Source organism: Tinamus guttatus, unplaced genomic scaffold (assembly GCF_059628265.1).
Source record: "Tinamus guttatus ecotype Peru unplaced genomic scaffold, ASM5962826v1 Tinamus_guttatus_pri_ptg000653l, whole genome shotgun sequence".
Taxonomy (NCBI): domain Eukaryota; kingdom Metazoa; phylum Chordata; class Aves; order Tinamiformes; family Tinamidae; genus Tinamus; species Tinamus guttatus.
In genome coordinates, this window is record NW_028289187.1 from 147,628 (window position 1) to 174,736 (window position 27,109).

Here is a 27,109-nt window from a genome sequence, read left to right on the forward strand (position 1 = left end):
AAAGCCATTGCTCTGCCTGCCCTCATTTATATCCGCAAAGGGAGCCCTCTCCAATCTGCCTCTGCTCTAGCATCCCATTGACTCATCCTGCCAAATTTTATTGCCCATCTTTATTTTTAAAGAGGTCTGTTTGCTTTCCCTCGTGACTGGGAGAAGCTGCCTGTAGTCCCCACCAGAAGGCTGCTTGGTCATCTTCTTTCCCATGTCTTCAGAGAAGTTTCCTGTCATGATAACTCTCCAGTAAATTCTTGGTGGAGTTTGAGTGCCCTTCTGCAGAATTGCTGCCCTTTCTTTGTTGCTCTTCTGTCATAGTCTCCCCTTCATCTTGTAGGTAAATAGACCCAAGTCTAAAGACGTGCTAGTCTTTCAGTTGTGTGGCTTTTGATTTTTTTTTTTCCTTTTTTTATAATACAGAGAGGCTCACAAGGCTTGTAGGTCTCTTGCCTCTCCACATAACCCTCTTAAAAGAAGCCTGAATATGAGATTGTGTTGTCTAAAGCTCTTTGGTTATCTTGGAGTCTTGCATATGGTATCAAACTCTGTTCTTTAGAACACTAGTGAATGTAGACCTGCTTTGGAGAGGGGAATACATAACTTATGAGTTATCTAGTCAATTACTGGCAGTACTAGAATTAACTGACATGCTTGTGCCCCTTCTGATAAGGCAAGTTGGTTAATAAAAAGGCAGGCATGTTGTCAGTACACCGTTTAAAGGAAGCTATTTGAGCCTTACACCATAAATTTCAACAAACCCAGTGGGAAAAAATGTCGCAGGATCTTTCATTTTCGATTTGGATTTTTACTTCTTTTTCCCTACTTTATTTCTCGGAGTACTTTGCGGATTTGACCTAAATTGGAGAGGGAGGGCAAGGAAAGATGACTTTTGTGTTTTCAATTTCCCTATTGTGCATGTCGTGAGCATGTGCTCAATGTGAGGCTGCTGCCTGACCATTCTGGGCCATTGTTTTTATAGAAATGGTGTGGAGGTTTGGCCTGGACTGGACATGGGGGCCAGGGACAGAGACTGACAAGCTCAGGGCCATTTGTCACCACGTTGGATCAAGCTCTTCTTGCAAACGCCCTGGGCCCGGTCTGGCACTGGGGGCAAACACAGGGCTCCAGTGAGCAGCCCTGTGTTCCTGCAGCTGCTGCCCCACAAACCCTGATCGTGCCTTTCCTCTCTGGGCCTGTGCAAGAGCATTAGTATCTCAGAAACAGCAGACACTTTCCAGCAACGTTTTCCCGCTTTGGATCTGAAGCGATGAGTCATCTTGTCTTAGATGTTCATAGGACCATCGTTACTGTAGCACCGCATGTATTATAGTCCTTAATGTCTCTGGCCTCATATTGCCACTGTTCTCTGTAGAGGTGCTGCTTATAGCTGTTTTATTAACAGGGGGCCGAATATATATGTTTTGGAAAAAAAAAAAAGGGGGGGGGGGCACAAAATGCTTGTGCTATGGCCACCTCATTCCAGCAGCTCTGTTTCCATTAAGGCTGGGTCAGCATTGAATACTTGAACTGCCTTTGAGACTGGACACTGCAAATGGTCCTCTACAGTTATATTCTTACGCACAAATCACTAAATATCTAATGGGAGGTGAGGCGTGTGGGTTAAGTTGGGGAAGGGAAGCTGCTTCTGCTCACTCCTGCTTGTGGGATGCTGTGTACTGCGCTGCCCTAGTAGGACAAGGGGAGAGAATAAGGAAATCCCTCTGTCCTGCTTTCCCCGGCCCAGTAAATGGAGTTGCTAGGAGTTGCTAAAGCCTCTGTAAGGAGCAGCTTCTTCAGTAGCAGTTGCTTTTTCAGCACCTCCTTCTGCCAGCGCTGAGGCAGCCCTGATGCTGCGGGTCACGAGCTCAGGCTGCCTCCAAGAGCCTCCTGCTCTAATTAGGCTGTTTGGGGTCCCTGACACCTTCATGTCTTCCAGCCCCTTTGCCCTAGTTTCCATGTATGGGGGGTACTAGGAGCGCAAGTTGCTTGCGGTGACACTTCCCTGGCAGCCAAACCCCCAGCCGCTCTGAAGCGTATGGATGCCGAGCGCAGCACTGTTCCTACAGCCATACATGTGCAGCTGAACGATGCCATACAGTGCACGTGCAGCAGGGCTCTCCTAGGCACTGTCTAATGAAGCTGGGAGCCTTGGCTCTGACTGTGCCTTTTGGCTGCTGTGACTGTTTTGCTCCCTCTCTGCACATCCTTGCTGTTCTCCGAGCTAGGTTTCCTGGGGCAGGGAGGCTGGACTGTGCTCTCCAGGCTGCAGCTTCCCTCCTGCAGCCCAGGAATTTAGGGAGCATCATCTGTGGCCTTCAATGTACTGACAAGAAATGTGAAATCTTGCATTTTGGGCTGCAGGCCTCCCTGCAGGTGGTGACGTTGGGAGAACTTTCTTAGCCTATTTTTTTCTGTAATTTTGAATTGTCTGATCGTGGCTCTGTCAGTGACAAGCTGGGCTCTGCTGACTGTGCTAGATGTTCTTCCTTAGGCCCTTGTGGTCTGAAATAAGTTGACTTTAAACAGACTTTGACTGTTTGGCATGAGAGGATCAAGGAGGTTTTTCTGAAATGCATGGAGTTTTGTATATTCTCTGCAACCAACATGGTGGTGCTCTGTATTGTGATGTTTGAGTAGCAGAATTTTTTTCATTCCCTGTGAAAGAAAACATAGGTGTCAGAAAGGTCAGGTTTAGCTGCTGCTTCTGCTATTAGGCTGGGATGTTGCAACCTTTCTAGTGGAGGAGGTTGCAGGTCCCTCTGAAGGAGTCTGGGTGAGGCATCTTCACTAGACAGAGAGCCTGTATCAACTTCAAATCTTCACCTTGGGATTGTTGAGCTTTAGGGGCCAAACCAAGTTATAAGCTGTGTATGTGCTGGTAACTTCTACTAAAACTCTGTGTATCCCTGACAGGCTGGGGGAAGGTGATATGCATCAAACATTGAGGCTAATTCACCTCTTTTTTTTTTTTTTTCTCTAGTGCTGATATCCCCTCTGCTACATAGCAAATGATAGCGTCCTGTTGTCCATAGCATATTAATTTACTGTGAGGTAGATCCTTGTTACTCTTTTCAGCACCCCGTACGTTAGGCAGGGTTTCCCACCCTCTTGCCACGTGTTTTTTACCATCTCGTCAGCCATGGCTAATCTGTCCTTCCTCCAACATTGCACAAGAGTGTAGGTGTGTTCCTGACAGCTTTGCAGGGGTGGGAGGAAGAAAATGCTGGCTTCCTGTAATTCCTCTGGCACCAAGGAACTGTCACCCTGCTTACAGAGAGATAGCTCGTGTGCTCCACTTTGGGCCATGACCTGGTGGTTACACATGAATTGAGCATTAGGGATATTAGGGATCCCTAATATTAATAATTAGGGATATTGGGAATCTACTATGAGCTTATCACCTCATGCAGCTGGCAGTGTGATGCACAGTTGTACAGGAGGCCTGGGCAGAACTGGAGGAACCGATGTGATTCCAGCATATAGAATTGCCTTCCATTGCCCCAGACACAAGATATCCTTCCCCCTTTCCCTCCACCATAGCTACCAGCCTGTACCTTGCAGAAAATGTTCCCCTGTCCATCACTGGTTGATTTGGAGGGTTGGGAGCTGTGTAGAACCCCATTTGGTTTTCGTGGATTCCACAGTAGCCTGGCATTGATAAAAGCAGAAAAAGTGGTACTTGCTTCAGGCTGCAGCTCTGGGCCTGCAAAGGCCAGTAGAGCTACTGCTGGCTCCCACAGCAACATGTGGGTATCTTTCAGCCTTATGAGGAGAGGTGGCCCACGTGTGGCTTGATTTTTAGCCACGAGGTTTAATGATTGCTTAGCAAACTTTCTAATTAGGGAGGACTTGCAGGTTTTATTGTTTTAAACACTTCAAATATATTTTTATCCCACATATAGACAATTGTTTGAAGTTGTAGGTATCTTTTGTTGTCATATCCCTGCTTGGTTTGAAAGAAAAGCAGTGGTTGCATCTTGAATAGCTGCTGGATCATCTTACATGGCAAGACTTCAAAAAAGCCCATGCAGATCTCACCCATGGCTTTTCTGGATAATGCAAAGCCCTGGTGCTTTGGAGCTGACTTCCATCAGCATGGCTTTGGAAGGATCACTGCTCCTGTCTGTACAGCAAAAAAGCAAACTGAAAAGACCTCCTCTTTTCTCTCCCTGTCCCTTAATCTCATCTGACAGGGAGCAGAGAGGAAGATCAGGGATGAGGAGCGAAAACAAAGCAAAAGAAAAGGCAAGTGCAGTGACCCCAGCTCTCAACTGAATGCCTGTAAGTAGAAATTATTCTATAAGTATTTTTAATAAAATTATCTCATTTTAGTTGCAAATAGTCTGTGCAAAAGTGCTGTCATATAAATAAGTCAATTCTTATCTCCTATGGAATAGTTCTTGTTTTAAGATATTGTTTACGGAGCATAAATTGTGTTTTGCCTCATACTGGGTCGTTTAGAACTTCACTTTTCCATAGTTCTCCCTGTCCAAAGCAGAGTCCTGCTGCCTATTTAGTTAGGATATATGTTATTAGAGCTACAGCGACATGAGGAGGGGGAGATTTTTGGGAAATGCTGCAGCTTCAGGTGGCAGCAAGAGCGAGAACTGTTCAAAATGTTTCCAGATTGCTCCTAAACTTTAGTTTTAACTTCTATTAAAAATGTACTTACAGCTGTATGGCAAGGTTGCAGCAGCCTTGGGAGTGAATCTGAGCCTTATGCTCAATCTTCTAGACAAATAATCCTTTCTAGATAACTTCAATAGAAAGAGTTTCTAGGTGCATGAAGGTAACGGGGAGGCTGCAGAACTCTTAGATAGTGAAGGCTGTTGAGCCGCTTCCTTTAAAGCATCTTCCCTGTAGCTGCTGCAGATGAGGAGTTGTATTTTGACTGTGCTTGGATGACTAGATACTCATTAACAGTTGCTTAGAGGAAAATGAGCCTCCCTGTTCTTCCTTTGCATGAGGTAGCCACGTGCTCTCCCTGCTCTGCTTGGTGCTTGTCTGAACTGCCGCATTAACAGCCCAACTGGTTGAGCAAGCACTCAGCTCACAGCTTGCTGGGCAGGATTTTCCTGTGCAGCAACAGCTACAGCTGCTGGAGCAGCTTCAGAAGAGAATGCTGTGAGGGAAGCACTTTGCTTGAGGGCACTTGTAGAAAGGGCTGGGTTTCTGCTGCCCCCCTTCCAAGTGCATCATGAAAGGTAGGTTTGGCACACTGAGCATTGCACAAACGCAGTCACCCCAAATGACTCCCAGAAGATTACTGTGCACAGCATTTTGTGTAATGCCTGAAAAGGGCCAGCAGTTTCAGCTGTGATTTCCAGAGCCCTGCAGTTGTACAAAAGCTGCTTTCCAGGGTGAATTCCCTAGGCTTGCGCTTAGCCTGATGTGACCTTTCTCCTCCTGGAAAGTACAATCCTGTGCTGCTAACCTCTCACAAGGGGAATTTTTAGTGTTTTAAGCCATAAGCGGTTAAGCCCACTTCTAGGAACAGAAGTACCACATGCATGTGGCTTAGTAGTGGAAATAGTTGTATTTTTTGTTCTTTTTAGGGATGCAGTGTTTTTTTTTCTCAAAATTATTTTTGCAGGGGTTGATCAGTCTTTGGGAAATCAGAATTTTGCAAGTTAAAAATGGTTGCACTAGGGACATTGGAGGTGAAGTGTTTTGTTTGCAGCTGGTTCAACCCAAGATCTAAAGGTTACCACTTGGTAGAAATGAATGCAGATCTTCAACTGGGGTCAGTGTGACATGAAATATGACAGTGGTCTGTAGGAGCTGCAATTTGGGCACCCCTGCCTCCCTCCCAGGTGGGGATTTGTGGGCCTCAGCTTTGTGCGTGCTGCTGCTTCAGCTGCCGTGTTGTGGGAGCTGGTGCTCTTGGTCTGGCAGCTTGGGGTGACTTGGGCGAATAAGGAGATGAACAAAATCTTAAAACCTGCAAGGTGGAATAGAAATTTAACTGTTAAGTGTCACATCTTACAAGAAATTCAATATTTGCTACCATTTCTTTAATATGATGATGCTTTTGTGATACTGTTCAGTGTGAGACTCCCAACTGGAGCTACGTGGGACGGTTTTTTTTCTCTTTGTTGCCTTCCTGCTTTCCTTGTTTGGGAAACTTGGAGACTTTTTGAGACAATGGGGAGTACAATTTGTTTTTACCATCTATTTGGAAAATTCACTTGGTAGATGGAACACCTGGAATTCTGTATTGGGGAGGATAAGCAGACATTTCTGCAGCCAAATTTAATATTTAAATAAGGTCAAACAGCCCAGTTAAGTGGGAGTTTGCACAAGCTATTTCTTCTCTTGGCGGAAGACCCGGATTCAAACTCCTGCTCTGTCACAGGAGCTTCTCTCTGACCTGGGCTGTGGTGTGTCCTTGTTCAGCAGTGCTATATGCCTTTTACGTGATGTAGGAATGTCCTACCAATGTCTCTGCTGTTCTGCACTCCAATCTTTGTCTCCTCTTTGCAGTTTCCGATGTCAAAGTGCCAATGCTGCCCTCCCACAAGCGCACGGACATCACCGTCTTCAAGCCCTTCATGGATCTAGACACCCAGCCAGTCCTTTTCATCCCCGATGTTCACTTTGCGAACCTGCAGCGTGGTGCCCACGTATGTAAACCTGGGCTGTGAGGATGGGGAGGGCTATGGAGCATGTTTATAGGAAGTCTAGGGTGCTGTGTGTGCAGGCACACGTAGCAGATGCCAGACTGTCTGCAGCGACACTGTAAACAGCTACAGGCCAAGTCTTGAATGAGCAGCAAACATATCTCCTTGAGGCACTGGCTGGTGTTAGCTGGGGATGTTTTCTGAAGAAACTCTTCTCCCGTAAACTCCCATTTCTCTGAACCTGAGCTGATTTTTTCCACAGCATCTCCAGTTTGGGGTCTGCTGAATTAGCTGCTGTCTGGTTTCCTCTCGTAAAATCTGTTGGGTTTCTGGTGAGCTGCTGTAGACCTTGGGCTCTCCAGCCTGCTGCTGCAGTGAGAAGCCCTGCTATGGAACTGGCAAAAGTGTCAGTTGGGTGGTCGGCTGCCGTGGCGCTCCTAGAAAGTCCCAGCTGACAGGAAACTGAAAGGGAAAATAGAATAAATTGGAGAGCAAACAGACTTCAAAACTGTGAACTTTCCTGTGTCTTAAATTCTGGCGTGCTCTAATACAACATAAATCTTACTTTAAGGGCATTGCCTAATCCCCTGAGAGGGATTGAGAATAAACTTTGTATTCAAGGCAAACTTTTCCATGTGTTTCACAGTGGAGAAAATCCCTGGTATGTTCCATAGCAGAACCTGTGGGGGCTTTTTTACTGACTGTCAGACAAATCCATACCACTCTACAGGAACATACAAGAACTAATTGGCTTTCTATCTTAGGCATCTTGCACCCTTTGAAATTCTCTTTCCAAAAAGAGGTAATGATGCTTACTTGCTTTTGGAAGGTTGAGCCAGTATCACTTCATACAGGGCTGAAAGAGAAATAAATTCCAGTTCTGGATAAAGTTTTCACAGTCTTAAGCAAAAGTATTATCTCTTTATTAAAATGAAGATGATGTTATTGTTTGGATAGAAGCATCTTGAGCATTATAGTCCTAGCTGGCTCTGTGTCACAGCCTTTTTCCTCACCATCTAGTACATTAATGGGCTTATGGCTCAGTCAGGTCCCCCACAGCTCCTGCCAGTGGGTTCAGAGGTTTCCTCTCCCTTAACAACAACCCGGTGCTGTTAGACCTTTGCTGTCCTCGTCCAACGAATCTTTAATGCAAACAAAGCTGTCATGAGGCTGCTATTAACAGGTAGAGGCCTCGTGGGATGGAAGAATATTGCTGACAGGACTGTACTGCCCCAGTCACCTTGTGCGACTTAGTTGTGTAGCATTTAGAGCCTCTACTGCTTTTAGAGGACGGAATACCACGTGATGTTCTGCCTAGCTTATCAGCATTTATTTTCCTACCGATTTCAAGAAAGTCTCCCCTTTGTTTTAAAAGGTCCTTCCTGTTGCTTCAGAGGAACTAGAGGGTGAAAGGTAAGAGCTGTGCTCTGCTGGGACTACTGAAGTCTTGCTTGCAGGCCAAGGACTAAGTCCCCATAACTAACTTACTTCTTGCCCTATTAATGACAGCTCCAATCTGAAGAGAGGGCCTTACATTGGGGAAGAGGATTTTATTGCTACTCCAAATAAGATGGCTAGAATAGAGGAACCAAAAAGAGGTATTGTTTTTATTTCTTTTTTTCTTTCAAAAACTGAATCATTTGTTGGAATCATTTGCCCATAAGGATGATGATATGGATGTGAGATTTAAACGGTCATTTACATTTATTTTGGAGTGTAGTTTAGCCTCTGTGTGTGTTTTGTTTATTTTTTTCTCGTTCCTGTTTTTGAGTAGTGGCAGTGATCATCTATATAAGCATGTAATTAAATTCTATTTTTTTTTCCCTGTGCAAATTCTTTTCTTTTTCTTCCAGCTCAGACACTGATTGCCTCTAAACTTTGGTAAACTGCTTACCTGCTCTGTGGCTCTTTCTTTGCACTGTCCCCTTAGCAGACTGAGGGAGGGAATTAATCACCTAATCCAGTACAAAGCACTTTGGAAGCAGCCTGTAGGACTCCAAGTGATCAATGCCAAGAATTGGTTCTAGATATAAAACTACTGCATCTGTCACGGTGCTGGGAAAGAAGCTGTTCCTAGCTGAAAGACAAAATTGAATGGTTAGTTTGTTTATTTCAAACATGTTGCAAACCTTTGCAATTATTATGTGAAATTGGATGTTGCTGTGGTGTCATGGAAGGAGCTGAGGGCGACTTGGAGATTATGTAGAGGACTGTTATGTGGAAGGACCACCCAAACCAATAATTAAATCTGTGTCTGTGACTAAAAATTAAAACTAGCAAGTCCAGGCTTAGTGGCCTGCATCTAGGTAAACTAATTAAAAGAATAGAGGTTTGGAGAGTTTTCTTTTTTCCGTTTTTGTAAAAGAAAATGAGACCCTATGGTTTCTCTTGCTGCAGGCAGCCACGAAACAGGACCTATGGGATTTTCTTTCTTTTGACTGCTGTTTCATCATACCTGTGCTGTACCTGAGGGGCTTTGTGCTGTCCTTGTTTCTGAAATCCTTCTCCTTTAGCCAAAATTTGTCAGGCTGCTGTTCCTGCCCAGAGTTCTGCTTGTTTGATGTAGATACCCCAATAAATGTTTCATGTCGCAGATGTGTCAAAGCTGTGGCTGCTCAGCCCTCATAAAAAATCCACGTTGTCGTACCTAGTCATAAGAAGATGGATTAAGGACAGCAAAGCTCCAAGCTTCCTTGCTGTTCTATTCCTCAGTCTTAATGCAGCTGTTAGTGAGGCTGATGGTTACGTACAGCGGCTCTGCCAACCTCGAGAGTGCTAGGGATGCTCATCCAATTGGGTTTCCTACTTTCATTCCCTTCCTAGCAAGGCAGTAGATGTGTGTGGTCTGTAAGCTGGGGTGGTGGGAAGATTCCTGAAACATGGTGAGGGGAAGGAGAGGGATGGGGCAACATGAGGTGAGTGGGGGTGTGTGCCACTAAAGGATTAGAAATGAGGAGCGGGCAGGCTGGCTCTGATAGCAGCTCTTGGGCTGTGGCGGTGTGTAAAGTCCTGAGGCACAAGACCTGTGACATACAGAGCACCCTAGAGGCCCAGAGTGCTGTGTTTTCTTTTCTTCTTTGGGTTTCAGATTTAGTCTTTTAATGAAATAATAGAGAAAATAACAAATAGAAAAATGCAAAAGTCTTTTGCAAAAAAGTTAGATGTTCAATGCATGAGCATTCAGCATTTCTATGTGCATCAAGTATGTTTTGAGCTAGCTTTGCTATGCATGTTTTCTGTGACCCTATTAATGCATTTTAATGTGTTTTAATGCATTTTACACTGTATTTAGTCATTATTGTGACTATGGTGAGCCATTATGTAGTAAATTCCACTCACTGATTTCTTTTTCAGTGTTGCTATATGTCAGAAAAGAGTCAGAGGAAGTCTTTGATGCACTTATGTTGAAGACACCATCTCTGAAAGGTTTAATGGAAGCTGTAAGTAATATTCCTTAAATATTCCTTGACTCTGGTTTAGGAAAAAGTGACTATATGATTCCTGGCTATTTGGTCCCTTTACACCAAGCAGTCATAGGAGCCAATAGAAAGGTATTTCTCAGATTCCCTGAAAATCCAGACTTGGCTCAAGCTTGACTAGTGGATACCTGAATTACTCCAAAATGAATGTCTTTCCATACTGGAAAGACAGACTTCTAGGCTGGCTTGTCATCAAAGTTTCTTGTTTTGGCCAAATTGCTGAAGAAGCTTTGTTGCTCTTTTCCTAGTTATGTCAAAAACAGTCAGCAGACTCCTACCTTGAATATTTGTCATGTCATAAATAATATTTTAATCTTATCAGGAACTTGGTTTTGTTTTTGTCTTTCCCAGTCTTGCTTGGGTGCCCACCTTTCTTTTTAACTTGCAGAGCTCTTCTATGAAGAGCTCTTTAAGTCCCAGTTTCTCAATGTATTTGGAGAGTTTTATGTATCTGCACACATGCGTGAAGATATTCTCTGCTACTTGGCTTCCAAAATAGCCTTCAACTACCCCTGCTGCTACAAGACTGCAAGGAAATACAGAGCTTAACTCTGAGGAATGGTGTAATGTTGGCACAAGTTCAGAACTGACGGTTCTGGCTGTCTCTTTCTGTGACTAATGCCCCGTAGTCTCTGAGGACAGAAGACTTAGGGCCCTACAGCCGGGTATTGGTGGCTTTGGGACCTGGAGATGGCTCTGTAACCTGAGACCCTCCTAGGTGTGAGGCTTTGGAATTACAATTTGTTTTTTGGATGACTCTCCCTTAAAAACCTGGCGAGGAATAAGAGGCAGAAGAGGAATTTATTGATGTGTTACTGCTGAGAGCAGCTCCTGCAGCTGTAAGCAGTTCTCATGGGTGTGCTGGGGCACAAGAGGGAGGGAGGGAGGGAGGAAGACTGTGAAGTCCTCCCTTTGCCTGTGGTCCCCGAGTGAAGCTCTAGCCTATTGCTTCATTTGGACTTCTTAGAGCAGGAGGCAGGAGCTCAGAAATGCTGATGGGAGAACCCCCCCTGCTCGGGCTGTTGGTGTGGGGCTTGTGTGATACACAAGCCAGTGTGTGTGCCAGTGTGACACAGCAGTTTGCCAGAGCAAGTCAGGCCCAGGACACTGACCTTGTGACATTATGGGCCACATGCAGTGGCTGTGGTTTCACACTGGGCTGACTTTGCGGAACTTGAAAATGATTTTCAGTGAGCTAAGAGCATGGAGAGCCAGCAGAAAATGGAGACCAGAGTTTGGGAGTTTTTCTTCTCTTCTTTTTAGGACCATTTCGCAATGTGAAAAGTGAGTGGAGTGGCCAGATTGAGAATGCGCTTTTTTTTTTTTTTTTTTTTCTTTCTCTCTCTCTCCTTGGTAGTCAGTGAATTCCCCACAGAGGATGGGTTCTCATCTCTGTGCTCATGTTATAGTTCAGGATTTAGCATTAACCTTGGGGTGGAGCAGTTGCTTTGATTTGCAGACCTTTGACTGTTTCTTTACAAAGTGGAAGATGGTGCCAGCAGTGTCCTTGTTTCACAAATGTTTGGTTTTTTTTTCTTTTTTTTTTCACCTAGATATCTGATAAGTATGATGTTCCCTTTGATAAAATTGGAAAAATCTTCAAAAAATGTAAAAAAGGGTGAGTAGATACCTGTACAACAACTGCCTGAGAAGGTAACTTCTTTTCAAGCCTACAAATCTGCTTTGTAATCCCTCTTCATGCTCCACATGTGCAAATGCCATTGCATGCACACACACACACGCATATGGACCAACCCAGTTCCAGTGGAAGTGCAGAAGACAGGAAGGGTCCTTAAGAAATAAGTAGCCTCACTTCCTGTGTAAATACAGGTCATAGGACTTTGAGTTAATTGCTGTTTGAACCAGAGTTGATCTTGCGAGAGAGCTAGCTTTGTTCAAAGGTGCCTACCTCAACCCTGCCCAATTGGTCAGGTGGTTAATTGTACTAACTATGGCTGCATTTATTTACAGCTATTTACAATTATTAGATCTGGTTATCTTTTTGTCTGATAAATTGAAGAGAGTTCTGCTTAAGAAATACCTGTTACTCACAGAGATTATCCTCCACTGATTACTTTTCCTTGGTAATGAAAAGGGATTGAGTTCCTGAACACGTCTGCTTTTGTTTTTCCTTTTAATCTCATACTAAATTTCATGGTGGTTCTCTGAACTCGTTTCATTTTTTTTTAGCCCTTTCCCTGAAGCCCCTCTGGCCAGAGAAATAAGTCTTTTAATCAGCTTTGGAATGCAGTTTGCGGAGCTGTGCATTCAGGGCTGAATTAGAGAGAGAATTGCCAAATACCTTTAAATTGGTGGTAACTGAACCACTAGTAAGGAGAGCATTTCAGTAAGTAAAGTAAGGAGGGTGGGTATGAACCCATGCACACACACGAGTGTCTGCTGCTTGGCAAAAGTGGCAACCAGACATCAGCAGCTTCACTGCCAACTCTGTAGGGTTGTGCTGATGATTTCTAATAGTCAAACTAGCCTAGAGCCCCAAGGGTTGTCTGAGTGCCTCCAGCCTCAAAAGGATTTCTGGCGCTTCTGAGCTCAGTCTTCCTCCCTGGTCGAGGAGCTAGACTTTATCATAAAAGCGTCTGCAAGTACTGGTAGCTACTGTGAATAAAATAAACTAGATCTGCTAGGAACAAATGGGTCAGAGAGATGGATGAGCAGGGAACTTGAGTTACCTCCAGGCAATCAGTGTTCTTTGAGATTTGACTGTAGCTCTGCAAACTTTTGCATTTAATATTAATCGTGGTTTGTCTTCATTTTCTAGAATTCTGGTCAACATGGATGATAACATTGTGAAGCACTATTCTAATGAAGATACCTTCCAGTTGCAGATTGAAGAAGTTGGAGGATCTTACAAGCTCACTCTTACTGAGATTTAAGATCTCCGATCCTCTGTGGATTTTAAGCGAAGGTCTCAAGTGAACATTATCCCATAATTTAGCATGTTGGGTAAAACACTAATCACCTTCTCCAGAAGAAAGTCAGGTGGTGTCTTCTTCTGGGGATCAGAGCAGTGTTTTTGCTTAATACATTTGTTTCTGTTCTGTCCAAGGAACACCGTAATGCTCATGATGTCGTTTGCACTTGAAACAAGAGAGCAAAGATCAGGAATTAAATTAAGAGCATGTATAAAACACTAGTAAATACAGGAGGGGAAAAAAACCCTGGATGGTGGCCTTTTAGAGTGGTGGTACCTTATTTATCTCTTTAGTACTCTTATTTGAGCCCGTTGTCAGCTAATAACATTGTATTGGACTATTTTCTGCTAGAAACAACTGCAAAACTACTAGTTGATACTAGTAGGAATTGCATGCAGGTTGGAGAAAGACTTTATAATGTTTACTCTTGAACAGGGCAGATTGTTGAAATCACGTGTTAAATTTGCAGGGGGGAGGATGCAAAACTGCCTTACTTATGAAGAACTCGCCTTAGTAACTGTGTGAACTGATCAGATGAAGCTATATTGTATATAAGTGCAATATATTTTTGAAGGTTTGTAAATGTGTACATACAAGTGATATATAATATATATAAATACGGTGTTCATGTATATACCATGAATATATACAATGAAGCCCATCTAAAAGGATGCCATATACAGAGAAAAACAATATTTAATGTAGTTATTTAAAAGTGGACAAACCCTTAACATGCACCAAAGGTGAGTGCACGCTTGTATGTTCATAGAACGCACAGAGACCTGCTTTGTCAACACGGATTTTCCTACGTGGAAGGAATGGTACTGATTTTCCTTTTAAATTCTTGTGTGCTGCACGGTGATGGCACTTGTGGCTTCTGTTGTGACCTGCCAATTTGAGCTCTGGAGTGGCTGGGTTACTGCTGCCCTTGGAGGTGCCTGGGTGTCCAAAACAGACACTGGGTCCAAAAGGAGCATGTCCAGTTTTCCTGAAATCTCACTACTTGGTTACTTGAAAACTCAGCCTGACCCAGGTTCAGGCTCCTGGGGTCATGAGGAAACCCTCCTGGAGGGCGAGCTGTTGTGTAGCAGCATATTTGGGGCTCCACATGCCTCCCCTGGAGTCAGGCACTGATCACAGCCAGCTCCAGCAGCAGCTCAGGGTGGCTGAACCCATGGATTTGTTCCCATGTGCCAGGTCCTAAGATGTTAACAGCTCGACACAGGCACAGGCAAGATTCCTTTTGAGAAAGCACAGCCCCATCCTAGCGCAGCAGGCCAAGTAGGTCAAGGGGGGCTGCAGCAGACATGTCACAAGAAAGGAAGCTGAGAGGGAGACACCAAAAAGGGCACCTGGGAGCAGAAGCCCTGACTTTGATCCCAGTTGGCAGCAGGCATTGCTGAGAACCTCAAAAGCTGTCACTCTGCAGTAGCTGGTACAGTATTTACTGTGTGTTTGTGCTTATGAAAGAGAGGCACCCGCTGATTAGTAGAGGGATAGAGAGGCAGCTCATCTCCGAGGCAAACCTGGATTGAAGGGTGGAATGTGACCATCACATGCATGGATAAGGATGAGTGCTGGGTCTGGCACTGCTCATGTCTTCATTAGTGATTGGGATAGTGAGAAGCTTTATAAAATTTTCAGGCAATGCAGAGCTGGGAAGAGCTGGAAGCACATTGACTAGGACATGAGCCTGAATAGGCTGGAGAAATGGTCCAAAAAAGTAGGATACAGTTCAAAAAGGACATGTATGGAATTCTGCTTCCAGGAAGGAACAGTTAGCACAAATGCAGGCTGCAAACCTGCATGGTGGCAGCTCTGTAAGGTGTCTCCTGATGCCCCAGGAGAGCAGCCAGACCACTTGGTACTCCAGAACCCAGCCCATGAGGAAGGGTGCAATGAATTGTGTGGGGCCACTTTCAGAGGGGAAGGTTGAGGAGAGTGAAGCCTTCAAATGTGTGAAAGTGTTCTCAAAGTCCACTGCAAGTACAGCTTGTGGCCTTAAATTGCAGAAATTCAGGTTATATGTTGAAAAGCTTATTTTCTTCCTAGCAAAATGAGCAGGTTGCCTAGAGGGGCTGTGGAATCTGGCATTGGGGTCCTTAGTGTCAGGCGGGACCTCTGGACTGCACAGGTATAGCTGACTGCCCTGGCGCTGAGACTAGATGTCAACTTGAAGTCCCTCCCCACTTAAAAAAAAATTTTTTTTTTTTACATGAAATACAGTATCCTGGGATTTGTGCTCAGACCAGTCCTGAGCTGTTTCGTACACCAGTTCACTTCCCCTCCTTCCCTCTCTGCTCCTGGCCCGCTCTGAGGTTTGCTGGTGTTCTGGGCACCAGGTCTTGTTCTCTTCACTGCCATGAGCTCCCTGGGCTGGCGTGGAGCAAACGCAGAGCAGTTACCTGGAAAGAGCCCGTAGGTCGGAAGCCCAAGGAGAGAAGGGAGCCGGCAGGACAGTGCCAAAGGGACTGCGCACACGGATGCGGCCCAGTGTAGGATCCATGGTCTGCAGAGCAGCAATGGGACGTTCAAGGCTGATAAGAACCTGCCATCTGGGCTTCCATTCATGAATTACAGGGAATAATGTTACTATGGCAAGGGAATTTTTTAAACATGATACATAGAAATACGTATATATATTTACACATTTTTATTGAAAATGGAAGTTTTATTACAGAAACTCAGTCTAGGGTCAGGGAAGTAGATGTAGAGTCTCCATAGAGGTAGAATTGACATAAATGTTATTTCTTCTTACTGTTTAATGAAGTATGTGAACTAAATTTGAGGATTGTTTTCCACTATAAGATGTTCTGGGACACGGGTCTTATAACAGTAGCAGCAATGTCATGTATGTTTTATGAAACTGATTTTTTTTTTGGTTTTGCCTGCTGTTTTTTAATTGAAAATGTATTTTAAGCCAAGCTATTAAATTTTATATGTTCATTTCTAATGATGAGTCTTTTATAAACACATTTGGTGACAGAGCACTGGAACAGGCTGCCCAGAGAGGTTGTGGAGTGTCCTTCTCTGGAGATCTTCAAGGCCTGCTTGGATGCAGTCCTGTGCCATGTGCTATAGGTGTCCCTGCTTGAGCAGAGGGGTTGAACTAGATGACCTCTAGAGGTCTCTTCCAACCTTAAGGATTCTATGATTTTTTTTTTCTCTTTGCTGTTTTTCATTTTTCCCTTTTACTGACAGGGGATCTATGAAACAAAACCCCAGTGATCTTGTTCACTAACTTTCTTATGCCAGGTAAGGTGCTGGCAGACACCAAGTCTTTCCTTGAGACCATGCAGGGATTCCAGCCTCCATCCCTTGCCACCGCTTTGATGCTGCTTCCCATAATTGCCAGCCAGAGGGGCAGGAAGGATTGGTGCCTCCTGGGAGGAGTGGTGGGTTAAGGACACCCCTTCTGCTGCCAGGGCAGCACTTGGCAAAAGTGGCAGGCATTGACTTTATGGTGGGGAGAACACTTGAAGGAGGTCCAGACTTGTTCTTGAAAATAATCCTATTGCTACCCTTGCTCTAGTATGACCCCTCTGAAGAGGGACTTGACTCTGCTGTTCAGAAAATGTCTCAACAAGCCTTTTGTTCCAGTGCAGCTGGGACAGCCTTTGAACTCTGGATATTCACCAGCTGCACTGTCACCCCTTCAGCTATTTTAAGATCCTGCCACCAGGGTAACTTCTGTTCCGCAGACACCTCTGAAGAGCTGGGCGCGCGGGGGCATGCCCAGGGCTCCGTGTGGAACAGCACGGGTGGCAGAGTTGTCTCTGGGCTGGTAAAACGCCGGTAGCACTTGCTCTAGCTCTTGGTGCGACGGGCTGCGTGCGCAGAGCTCTCCTTGGGTGCTGCAGGAGCTCACCCAGCGCCTCCAGTGCCCTCCCTTGCTCTGAAGGGTGAGTCCTGGATGCCCTGTGCCAGGCCCAGGGTGCCATGGCAAAGCGCTGAGCACTGCGGTGGGGTTCACTCCTGCATGGGTACCCCCGACAGGTACCGCCGTCGAGCGGTGTTCAGCCTGCGTACAGTCAGACCGCTGCGGCAGGGTCCCGCTCCCGCGTTTCACGTCCTGCAGAGAACTTCAGCGTGACCATGGTGTTTTCTTGCCAGCTGTGAAAAGCAGCCAGCGCTACCGCCTCTTTCCAGGGGCCCTTGCGAGCATCCTGCTCCAAAGGCACCGTGTGGTGTGTGTGCTTACACGGTCTTGCCTTCCTCCCCCTGCCACCTCAGCCTAGCTTTTTTCCATTTTTTTAAATTTTATTTTATATTCATCAAGTGAATTAAAATGTGTGTTTGAAGTAGCTCTTATCTGCAGAGTGGAATCACAGTGGATCAAAGGTAAATTCCTAAAGATGCATCTTTGAACTCCAAAGCAGTTGGCTTCACAAGATGATTTGGGATCCCTGGGGCGTGATTTCAGGCTCTAACATAAGTCAGTTGAGCTTTTAAGATTTCATCTCTTCATATGGGAAATCTGAATTCTGCAGCAGTCTTCAGTTCCTTCAGGGGTCTTTTGTTTATTAAAATTAATTGCAGTAGCTTTTCTTCAAGATACTGAGGGATTATGTGCCCCTCTGTGTGCCTTCTGTTTATTTTTTCTTCAGCTAAAATTTGTCTAATAAAGCAGGAGGTTTTCCCCAACCACTTGTTTTGCTTTCTTTTTTTCTTGGACACCTTTTTGTGTTCCTTGGTACCTTCCTAGCTGCAGTGCCATTGGTTCATGGGTTAGATAGCTTTGTGTTGCTCATGACACCATGGAGGGCTCAGGGGCTTTTTCCTTTTTAGGGGGTTTCTGCAGGTGCTGTGGCAGCTGGGGCTGCTGTTGCAGGTCACAGTCTCCTGTTTGCACAGGGCTCTATGCCATTAGTCCATCGATCGGTTTTGCTGTCCTCACCATCCCTGAATTGATGGCATGCCTGGTGGATTAAGTGTTATTTATTTTGTAATCTCTCAAACGTGTCCCATCCTGCAGGCTTCGGGCACATGTACAAATAGACCTGGTGGCCAGTGTCACCTAGACCCAAGTGCAGGGCTCCCCCTGTGTCACTGCCGGTCTTGGACAGCAGCTGCTGCAAATGGGAGGGCCAGGCCTCAGCCTGCAGCGTGGCCCACTTGGCCTCTCATTTGCTGGTCAGAAGCCCCTGCAGGTTCCAGGTCACTGACTATTTCTCACCTGGCCCCGGGACCTGCAGCCTTGCGCCTCTTCTGTGTGTGGCAAAGGTGCTTCTGGGCACTGCCCCATGCGCAAGGGAAGCAGCGGCTGCAGCCCTGGCCTCAGTGCAGCTTGCAGTGGGGCAAAGCAGGGGCTGCCCTGGTGCCAGCAGCCCTGCCTGAGCTGGCCCGTCTGCTCCACGGTCGGGCATGGGGAGGCAAGCAGCTTCGTGCCTGCACAGATAAATGCCGTGATGCAGCAGCTTTGGAGCAGCAGTCACCACTTGTGAGTTGGCTGCAGATGTCCCAATCACCCGGCTGCTGCTCCGTGCCAGCAGCCGTGGGGATGCTCCCTGTTATTTTCCCGAGAGCTACATGGAATTGGTTGTGGCTGGGGCCCTGCCCTGGTGAGGGATGTGCTTGCGCAGGCTGCTGCTCACAGGCAAGGCCATGATGGGGCTTCAGCAGGAGCCTTGCAGCGGGAATGGGGCAGACTCAGGCAGTCCAGCCCCTGGCGCATCCTGCAGACCAGGGCTGCACTCAGCAGAGGTGCTTGTCTGGGAGTCAAGGCAAGGAGAGGGTTGAGAGGGAAACTGAGGCAAGGAGGAGGCACGGGGGCCTGGTGAGCATGAGACTGGGAAAGTCAGGTATGGAGAGGGCGGCCAGAACTGCAGCCGGGAGTGACTGTGGGGCTCGAGGCCCCAGCAGCGCAGGCCAACATCCCTCAAGGCAAGCAGCAAACACCCCCTGTAAAAATCATACGGTGTTTAGGGTCAGTGCTCAGGTTTATAAACGCCTTCAAGGTGATCCTTGAAGCTTTGATACTAGCGGTGCTGCTCATCCACCTGCCTCTGTGCAAGGATGGGACTGACTGCTGTACCCAGCCAGTCGCCTGGAGCACGGGAAGACGAGGAGGAGCCGTGAGCAGCAGCTGGAGGATCTGCGCTGTGGGGGACTGATGGCTTGGGGTTGTGGACAGAAGCGGAGAAATGACAGAGAGAACGTTTTGTGGACACCAGCTGTCCCTCTCCCAAGTGAAGAGCCTCTTGGCTGCCCTTGGGAAGCTGCGCTTGCTGGAGCCAACGTGTCTTCTCTCTTCCTGGTACACCGACCTGGAAACCCTCTTCGCAGAGGGTATCCAGGGGCAGGAGGGCTCAGGTACCCCATGTGGGGCTGCTCATGGGCACCGTTTCCACGCCTAACACCATGGGAGCAGGGTGGCCACGCGTGGCCCAGCGCTGCGCTGCCAGGCAGCATGGCCGGCTTTCTGCCCGGGGCTGCTGCGATGCCGCTCTTAATTCTGTCCTGCTGAGGTTTGCTTGTTTTCTCCTTCTAAGTAAATAATTACATGAGCTTTGCAAACATTAATGAGTAAATGAAGTAAAAGGGATCGCTCTGTGGTCAGCTCGGTAGGGCATTGCTCTTCGACTCTTCTCCCAGTAAAAGCTGGGCTTTAAAGGCCTGGGAAAGACGCCCAGGCGGCAGCAGCTTGATGGAACCGGCGATGCTGAGGCCTGCGTGGGACCGCTGGGCCGAGGAGATGGCCTGACCTGCCGAGGCCCTGCTCCTGCATGGGCTGCTCACAGCGCCTCCCCAAACCAGGCCTCCCTCTCCACCTTGCTTCTGCTCCTTGTGCTTAAAGAACAGCTCTCAGCTGCTAAAGGAAGGAGTGGTCAAGACTTGCTGGTTAGGAGCCCTCAGGTCAGGATACCGTGGCTGTGTGGGACTAGTGGAGACAGCTAAGCAGTGAGGGCAAGCATTGTAAAAGCCTTTGTTTTTCAGATTGCCTCTTGCCATGCTGGGTTGTTCCCCCTCACTGGGGCAGCACCTCCCTACCGTCCTGCTGCCAGCTTTTGCAGCAAGGACACAGCAGCCCGACCCAGTGTGTCCTCCCACGAGGGGCAGCGCGGAGGCTGAAAATGCCAACAGCCTTGCTTCCGTGCTTGGGTTTTAGGAAGCTGATGGTTTCAGCCCTCGCTGCTTCATGTGCTGCAGCGTGGCCGGTGCCAACCGGGGTGCGAATCACCACACTCCGGGCTGCCGTCACTCCAACATTCACAGTCGCGCAAGCAGCGGCCGAGCGCAGCGGGAGCAGGTCCACGGCTGCGTCTGAGCCTCGCCGTGGCCAGCAGCTCACAGCTCCAGGCCATGCCGTGTGTGCCGGCTATTCCTCCTGGTCTCCCAACTAGCGTTGCTGGTGCTGCCCGGTCACCCATCTCCCTTGGTGCCCTGCTGGGATAGAAAGCCCAGGAAAAGCTGCTCTGGGGAAACTCTGGAGAAGCCCAATACTATTTATATTTTTTTTTCTAATACCTCTGGTAAATTGTCCTTCCTTCTGCCCCAGCTCAGCTTTGTCCCCAGCGTGAGGACGCAGGCAGGCGGGTGCTGCACTGGCAGCTACACGAGAGGAAAGCGACCCAAATGGCGCAGGCCCCGAACAGAGCCCGGCGCTGGGCTCTGCCAAATCACACTCGCCAAATCCAGGTTTGTGTGCCCGTCCGAGCAGACAGATTTGTCCTCTCCGGCCTGAGAGGAAGGGAGGGAGAAGCGGTGCACGCTGAAGCTGCAAAAATAATAATTTCCTCTTTGTCTCCACCAGGAAACAAACCCTGGTGCCTCCCGGCAGCCTGCGCTGTTGCTACTTTGGAGGAAGTCTAAAATCCCATAAACTTTCATTTAACCCTCACGCTTCCCACCCCACTCCCGACACACTGTTGGTGGCACCGAGCTGGGTGAGAGGAGCCCTCAGGCAGGCTGGTCAGCAAACTGGCCTCGCGGACATCTGCCGTGTTGTCTTTCACTGCATGCTTGTGCGGTCCATCGGGCTGGCCGTGCAAAAGTCAGTATTTCCAGTTAGGGCAGATGCTTTAGGCTGAGCAGGTGCAGTTGCCTCCAGCTCCAACCAAAAGATATTGTGCCAGGGGATGCTCCCAACTGAACCTCTGGGCTGGCTCTCTCAGAAAAGTCTGCTAATCCAAGGAAAAGCAGTAGAAAGCTTTAACACTGTGAGGCAGCATCTCCCTTCCCTAAAGTTTACATCCTCCCAAGCAGTTCCTTTAATATCCCTGTTGCACTCTTGTCGTAGCCCTTAGTGATGTGACCCAGTAATGATAATTTAAGTAGGGCCAAGCTGGGTTACTGTTTTGGAGGGCAGCTGATAAATTCGGACAGCCCACAAGCACAGTAAGTGCTTATTCCTGTAAACAGAAGTGTGCTTTTTATTCAAATAATTAGACATGTGATTTCATAAAACTTTTCTTTTTTCTCCCATTGCTTAAAATGGGATCTGGCCTGAATTTTTACAGGAACTGTATTTTTTTTAACAAAAAGCACAATCAATTTCACAGAGAAAGATAATGTGCAGCCGATGGGATAGAAAATCTAGAGTAAGAGGAGCCCTCAGTGTCGGATGCCACATGACAGTTTGAGATCACTGGATATCTCCCATTTGCCATGTGTACCAGCCAAGTGCACTCCTGTATATTCATCCAACCTGGGTGCTGCTGGGGGTGCAGTTTGGTAACCTATGATTCTGCCAAAGTCCTAGACACTCTAAATACTGTGTTAAATGAACATGTTAAAATGTTGTGTTAAATGGATAGTTGGTCCCCTCTCTGCCCACACACTTCCAGCCCCCTGAGAGACCTGCTGAAAGCAGCAGAAAGCTTTGGCTTGTTCCCAAATGTTTGTTTTTGGCATAGCTCGTGGTCTCTGCAAGCTCTTGCTGTTGATTACTGCTTATTTGTAAGGACAGCAGGAGCATTGTATGATGATTATTATTTAGCCCTCTTTTGCCTTTCCTTTTCCTGCTCTCTGCCATCAGGAGCGACTGTGACACTCATCACCGAGTGTTTGTGCCAGGTAGTTATACCCTGTCACCGTACAGTCTCTGGTGGCACTGGAGGAGTAGGACTGAAGGAGGGGTTTCCTTCTGCAGCTTTAAAGTATTGTGAAAATCTCAATGAATAACGTCTTGCAAAAGTTCAGCATAGTAGGAATGTGGAAAATACTTTCCCTGTTTAATAGTGGAGGAAAGTCAGACCATTTTGAATATTGGGGCTGATACGCACCAAGTTTATGAAATGCAGCTTTTGGCACTAGTTAGTGCCCTGCCTCTACCCTTGTCAGCTATGTTACATCTATCTTATGAGGAAAGACTAAGCGAGCTGGGCCTGTTTAGCCTGGGGAAGAGAAGATTGAGAGGGGATCTGATCAATATGCGTAAGTACCTGAGGGGAGAATGTAGGGAGGATGGGGCCAAACTCTTCTCTGTGGTGGCCGGTGACAGGACAAGGGGTAATGGGTGCAAGTTGAAACACAGGAAGTTCCATCTCCATGTGAGGAAGAACTTCGTTCCTCTGAGGGTGACAGAGCCCTGGGACAGGCTGCCCAGAGAGGCTGTGGAGTCTCCTTCTCTGGAGATCTTCCAAACCCGCCTGGATGCCGCCCTGTGCCACATGCTCTAGGTGTCCCTGCTGGAGCAGGGGGGTTGGACTAGATGATCTCTAGGGGTCCCTTCCAACCTCAACCATTCTGTGATTCTGTGTGTTGGAGGATCTCAATAATCCTCACTAAGGCTTGAGGTGTCTGTGTTAGTCTTCACCCGTAAGACAGTAAGGGAGCCCACCTAGCTGGAGGCACAGGTTTTGGCAGCCCCAAACCCACATGTGGAACACTGGCACACGCCTTTTCCCTGCTGACTTTGTAGCTGTGCTGCAGCAATTCCCCCAAAAGCGACCTTATTCTGTCAAAAGTGGCGCCTGTTAACACAGACCGCATATTCCCGCGGTTAGTGGCGGGTGATCTGTGCTCCGCTGTGGATTTGCTCTGTTGCAGTGATACTGTGTGTGATGTTCCCCACTCCTTGAGAGGAAGGGAATCTAGTCTGGCCCTGTGCAAGGCTGGAGTGCCCCGGCTGGAGGGTAGAGCAGCTCCGAAAATCCCTGCCGGGTTATGTCAGGCTACTCTTATACTGTAAGCTGTAGCCAGAGGATGCACCCACACCTCCTACCACCATGTCTAACTTGTGAGAGCAAGGAAGCATCTGAACTAGCTGCTCTCTGGGGGCTGATGGACCTTGGTGCCCTACAAAGCTAATGGATAGATGTCACGGCATTGAAATTCACCCTGTGTAGCGCGGTGTTGCAACTAGTGTTGCTTTCCATGGGCTAAGAGGGAGTCTGGCCTGAATGCCAAGGGTAGTAAGCACTGAGAAGATACCCCATAATGCAGACAGTGCTCCAGAAGGAATCTGCTCACAATCTGATACCACAAACTATTGGCAGAAGGAAAGGACTTGGAAAACAAACCCTCAAACAGAAAAGCCAGCTATTTCAAAGCTATTACTAGACAAATCCAGCTCCTACTCATTTGCTACTGAATAGCTAGCAGCCAGAAAGGACTAGTTTCCTTCCAGGTGTCTGAAGCAGAACCCATCTGTCATTAAGCTTGGACGAAGCCCCTCTGCGGATGCTTCACTGGGTAGGTGACTTCTGGCCTGACCCCTTTCTCGGGACACGACCCGGGGCAGCGTCACACACATATGTGCACGGCCGGGAATGCCCAGCCTGCTGCCGGGCACAGGCTCCTTCCTCAGGAGACAGCTGCTGTCCCGGGCTCCTCTGCGCTTGGCAGCCGCTGCCTCCTTCGCGCTGACCTTTTCCTCAGCTGCGGCTTGGACAAGGGCTGGATTCACTCCGGTGGCGTTTACAGGCGCTGCGTGTCCTGGCTGACCTCTGGCTCTTTCGTTTGCCGTTGCCTCCGTCTCTGCGCGTGGAAAGCTGAGCTGGGCAGTGCCGCTCAGCGCCGCGTGCCCAGGAGAGCCCTGTTTTCCCTGGGTCAGGGGCAGGCACCGTCTCCTGCTTGCAGAGCAGCCCGGCACAAGCTTCCCACAAGTGTCAGGAAGGCAGGGGGCTCATTCTTCAAAGTCTGCTTGGTGGCTTTAGGGAGCTATATTTAAGTAACAGCAAAGTAAAGAAACAAGCAATGGTGACTAGGATGAGTTGGCACAGTGCTAGAAGGATTTCTTATTAAGAAGTGCTGTTTTATTATGAGACAGACCACTTGCTTGTGGAGGACCAGGCTTATTAACCAAACAAACAAGGAAGCGGAGTCAAGGCGATTAGTATGGCAGCACTACTCTTATAAAGATTGTAAGTATAATAGTCAGATTACGAGTGTAATCGGATTTGTATGTGTAAAGCTATGGATTGTTTCAAATGTGTTCTCAAAAATCAGCTGAGTCACGTCCGGAGCAAGAAGGCCCTCTGGGGAATTTTAGGAGCCTGATTCACACGGTGCGGGCAGACACATCCACGGTCCTGCAGCTGGAACCAATGCAGCCAGTCTGAATGCTTAGCAGGAAATGACAAAAATGTCTTGGCTTTCTAAGACGGGCCTTTCTTAGGAAAACCAGAAAAAGCTCTAGGAGGCACCACGGCACAAACCATGGAGAAGTTCTGCAACATGTAACTTCGGTTGATTTCTGTGTTGTGTTGTCACAGCAGATGATAGGACACCCAGTGAGCTCACTTTCTCCTGAAATCCAAAAAGACTATGGAGCTGGCACCAGACTGCGGGACGCAGAGGGCATGTCAAACCCTAACGCCCTTCTTCGAGCACTGCCTGCTGCCTCCCATAACTGTGATAAGGGTGAGGTGTTTGAGCTAATCTACCTCCTTAAATATTTTGTTTTCCCACGCTGAGATGAGCCTGGACCAAGGGGGAGGAGAGGCTTCTCATCAGAGGTACTAAAAAGGCCTGGAGTCATTAACAGTGATCATGTGTCCCGCAACCAGCACAAGGCTGAGCTGTGATCTCTTCTCAGCTAAAGCCAGTCTGTTACTGCTTTTTTTTTTCCCTAAGGGCTCCCTCTCTCTTGTGTTCTCGGGTGCTTTTGACAACACTAAGGCCCTGAACTACTTTTGCTCTGGGCAGCCTCCGTGATCTCCTATATGACAAAGCCAACCAGGACCGCAGTCTCCCTTCTGCAGTTGCTGTTATTTATCCCACCAGTCTCACGGGAGCAGGGCCAGGAAGGCGCAGGTGGCTTCTAGTTTACAGCCAGTTCCCACAGAGCCTGCCAGGGTGATGCCCCATGCTGCATCCCTCACCGTAAATCGCGGTGCAGCTCTTCTTGTTCCTTGTACCGCGGCCCAGAGCTCCACCTGGCCGACATCCAAATATCCTCCGTGGGGCAGCCAGGTTGGCATGTGCTGTCATTCCCTTGTAACTTGTGCAAGGTGGGAGAGCTGAGCTGCTTCCAAACACCCAGCGCTGGGGAAGGGGCTGGAGCAAGGGTGCTGGGAAAGGAAGAGCTGGGAAGCAGGCTTCGTGTATTGCTCCTGCATCCATGCCCACAGGAGGCATGAGGCTGGGAACCGGTATTTCTTAGAGGAGATTCCCCCCGCCACAGCCAGCCTAATCTGTGCCTGGAGCAATGGGAGGCGGAGCTCCTGAAGCTGGAAGCGGAGCTGAAGCGACGACGTGGAGGAGCCAACGAGGCCGAGCAGCTCCCGGGCCTCCCTCGCCTGCGGCTGCTCCCAGCCCCGGCGGGATGCGCCCGTGGGAGCGTCAGTCGGCGTGTCGGATCGCAGCCCGCAGGCACGCCGTGCGTGCGGCCCGGCGGGAGCAGGTTCCTCTGAACTCACACGTGCCTACGCTTCTCATGAAAACTGTGCTAGGACAGGGCTGCTGTCTGGGGGAGCAGCGCGCTGTGAGACTCCAGGGAAAGAAGTTCAGCGTAAACAACATCGCTTGTACTTGGGAAGAGGAAATAGCATAGCTACAAAACAAAGGAGTCACAGCCCAGAATTAGAGCCAGAGTTTACTTTACATTAGTTGTCTTGTTACATTTTTTTAACATCCTCAAGTACCACGGCCGCAGAGTAAAAGTGCATGTCCAAGCCTTACTCTGATGTAGAGATGCGTCCACAATGTGAAAAAACACAAGGGTGCCTTGCGCTTGTGATGTAAGTCGTATAAAACTACATGGGAAAGTATATTTGAAGTATATACTGTAGCAGTAAGTGCAAGCAACCACCAGTTATGAGAAAAAGCAGAAAGTCACACTGAGCAGCCCAGCATGCTGGGATCCTGTATCCCGAAGGAGGGGTATGTTCTGCTGTGAGCAATAGGGTGGAGGTGACTGAGTCATCCGTGCCCAGCAGCACTGGGACTTGTGACTTGCAGCAAGAAGAGGGATTTCAGACTTGCCGCAGGAGCGCATGGAGTGGCCCCTTGGCGGCAGGAGCTGCGCTACCTCCAGCTGCCGGTTCCAGCTCCGCGGCCGGCCAGGGCCGCGTGGACGCAGCCTGTGAGTCCCCTCCTTCTTCTCCTTCTTGGTATTTCTGTGACCTCTGTTGATGAGTGCATGGATTTAAACTGTTAAATGACTCGGTTGCTGCTCACTTCCATCATTAAAAGAACAAAGGCTCATAAGAACACAGGCAGCTTTTGTTTATTCTGCTCTTAATGGAAAATATGTTTGTTTGTCAGCAGTAAAATCATATACTTGATTGCATCCACTTGATATATAGTTAATTCCTGGAGCACTGTGGTAGTCCAACGTGTACACAGGGCCCTTTGGGAATATACTCATCAGTCACACGGAGTACAAGCATTCTGGGAACAGGGCTCATAGTTGAGGCATTACCAAATGCACAAATAACAAAACCAACATTGCCAACCTCTGGCTGACAGGATCTCCCAGCTGGGGACAGATTGCTCCCCCACGAGCCCGAGCTCTTCCTCAGCCAGGGTTCTGCCCAGAAGGTGCCATCCGCCTTGGTCTGCCGCCAGGGTCGGGCGACGAGCGCTCCTGGGGCTGGCTCTGCCCGCCTTGCTGTCTTCTCCGCACGAGCCGCTGCGCTGGACACGTCCCCGCGCCAAATCCGTCCCTGCCCTCGAGTTTGTTATCTGGCCTCCATGA

The 27,109-nt window shown here is 48.0% G+C and overlaps 1 protein-coding gene across 2 annotated transcripts in view; it reads left to right on the plus strand.

Moving 5' to 3' along the window:
• The window catches only part of GRHL1 (grainyhead like transcription factor 1), a 38,199-nt gene extending 25,096 nt beyond the window's left edge, over positions 1-13,103 (plus strand). For both annotated transcript variants that reach the window (XM_088536242.1, XM_088536241.1), the window contains exons 10-16: positions 4,188-4,275; positions 6,478-6,617; positions 7,990-8,027; positions 8,124-8,212; positions 9,969-10,054; positions 11,647-11,711; positions 12,873-13,103. In XM_088536242.1, coding sequence (XP_088392368.1) covers positions 4,188-4,275; positions 6,478-6,617; positions 7,990-8,027; positions 8,124-8,212; positions 9,969-10,054; positions 11,647-11,711; positions 12,873-12,987 — 621 coding nt within the window. In that variant the 3' untranslated portion in view covers positions 12,988-13,103. The remainder of the gene's footprint in view (positions 1-4,187; positions 4,276-6,477; positions 6,618-7,989; positions 8,028-8,123; positions 8,213-9,968; positions 10,055-11,646; positions 11,712-12,872) is intronic.
• Positions 13,104-27,109: the final 14,006 nt, after the last annotated feature.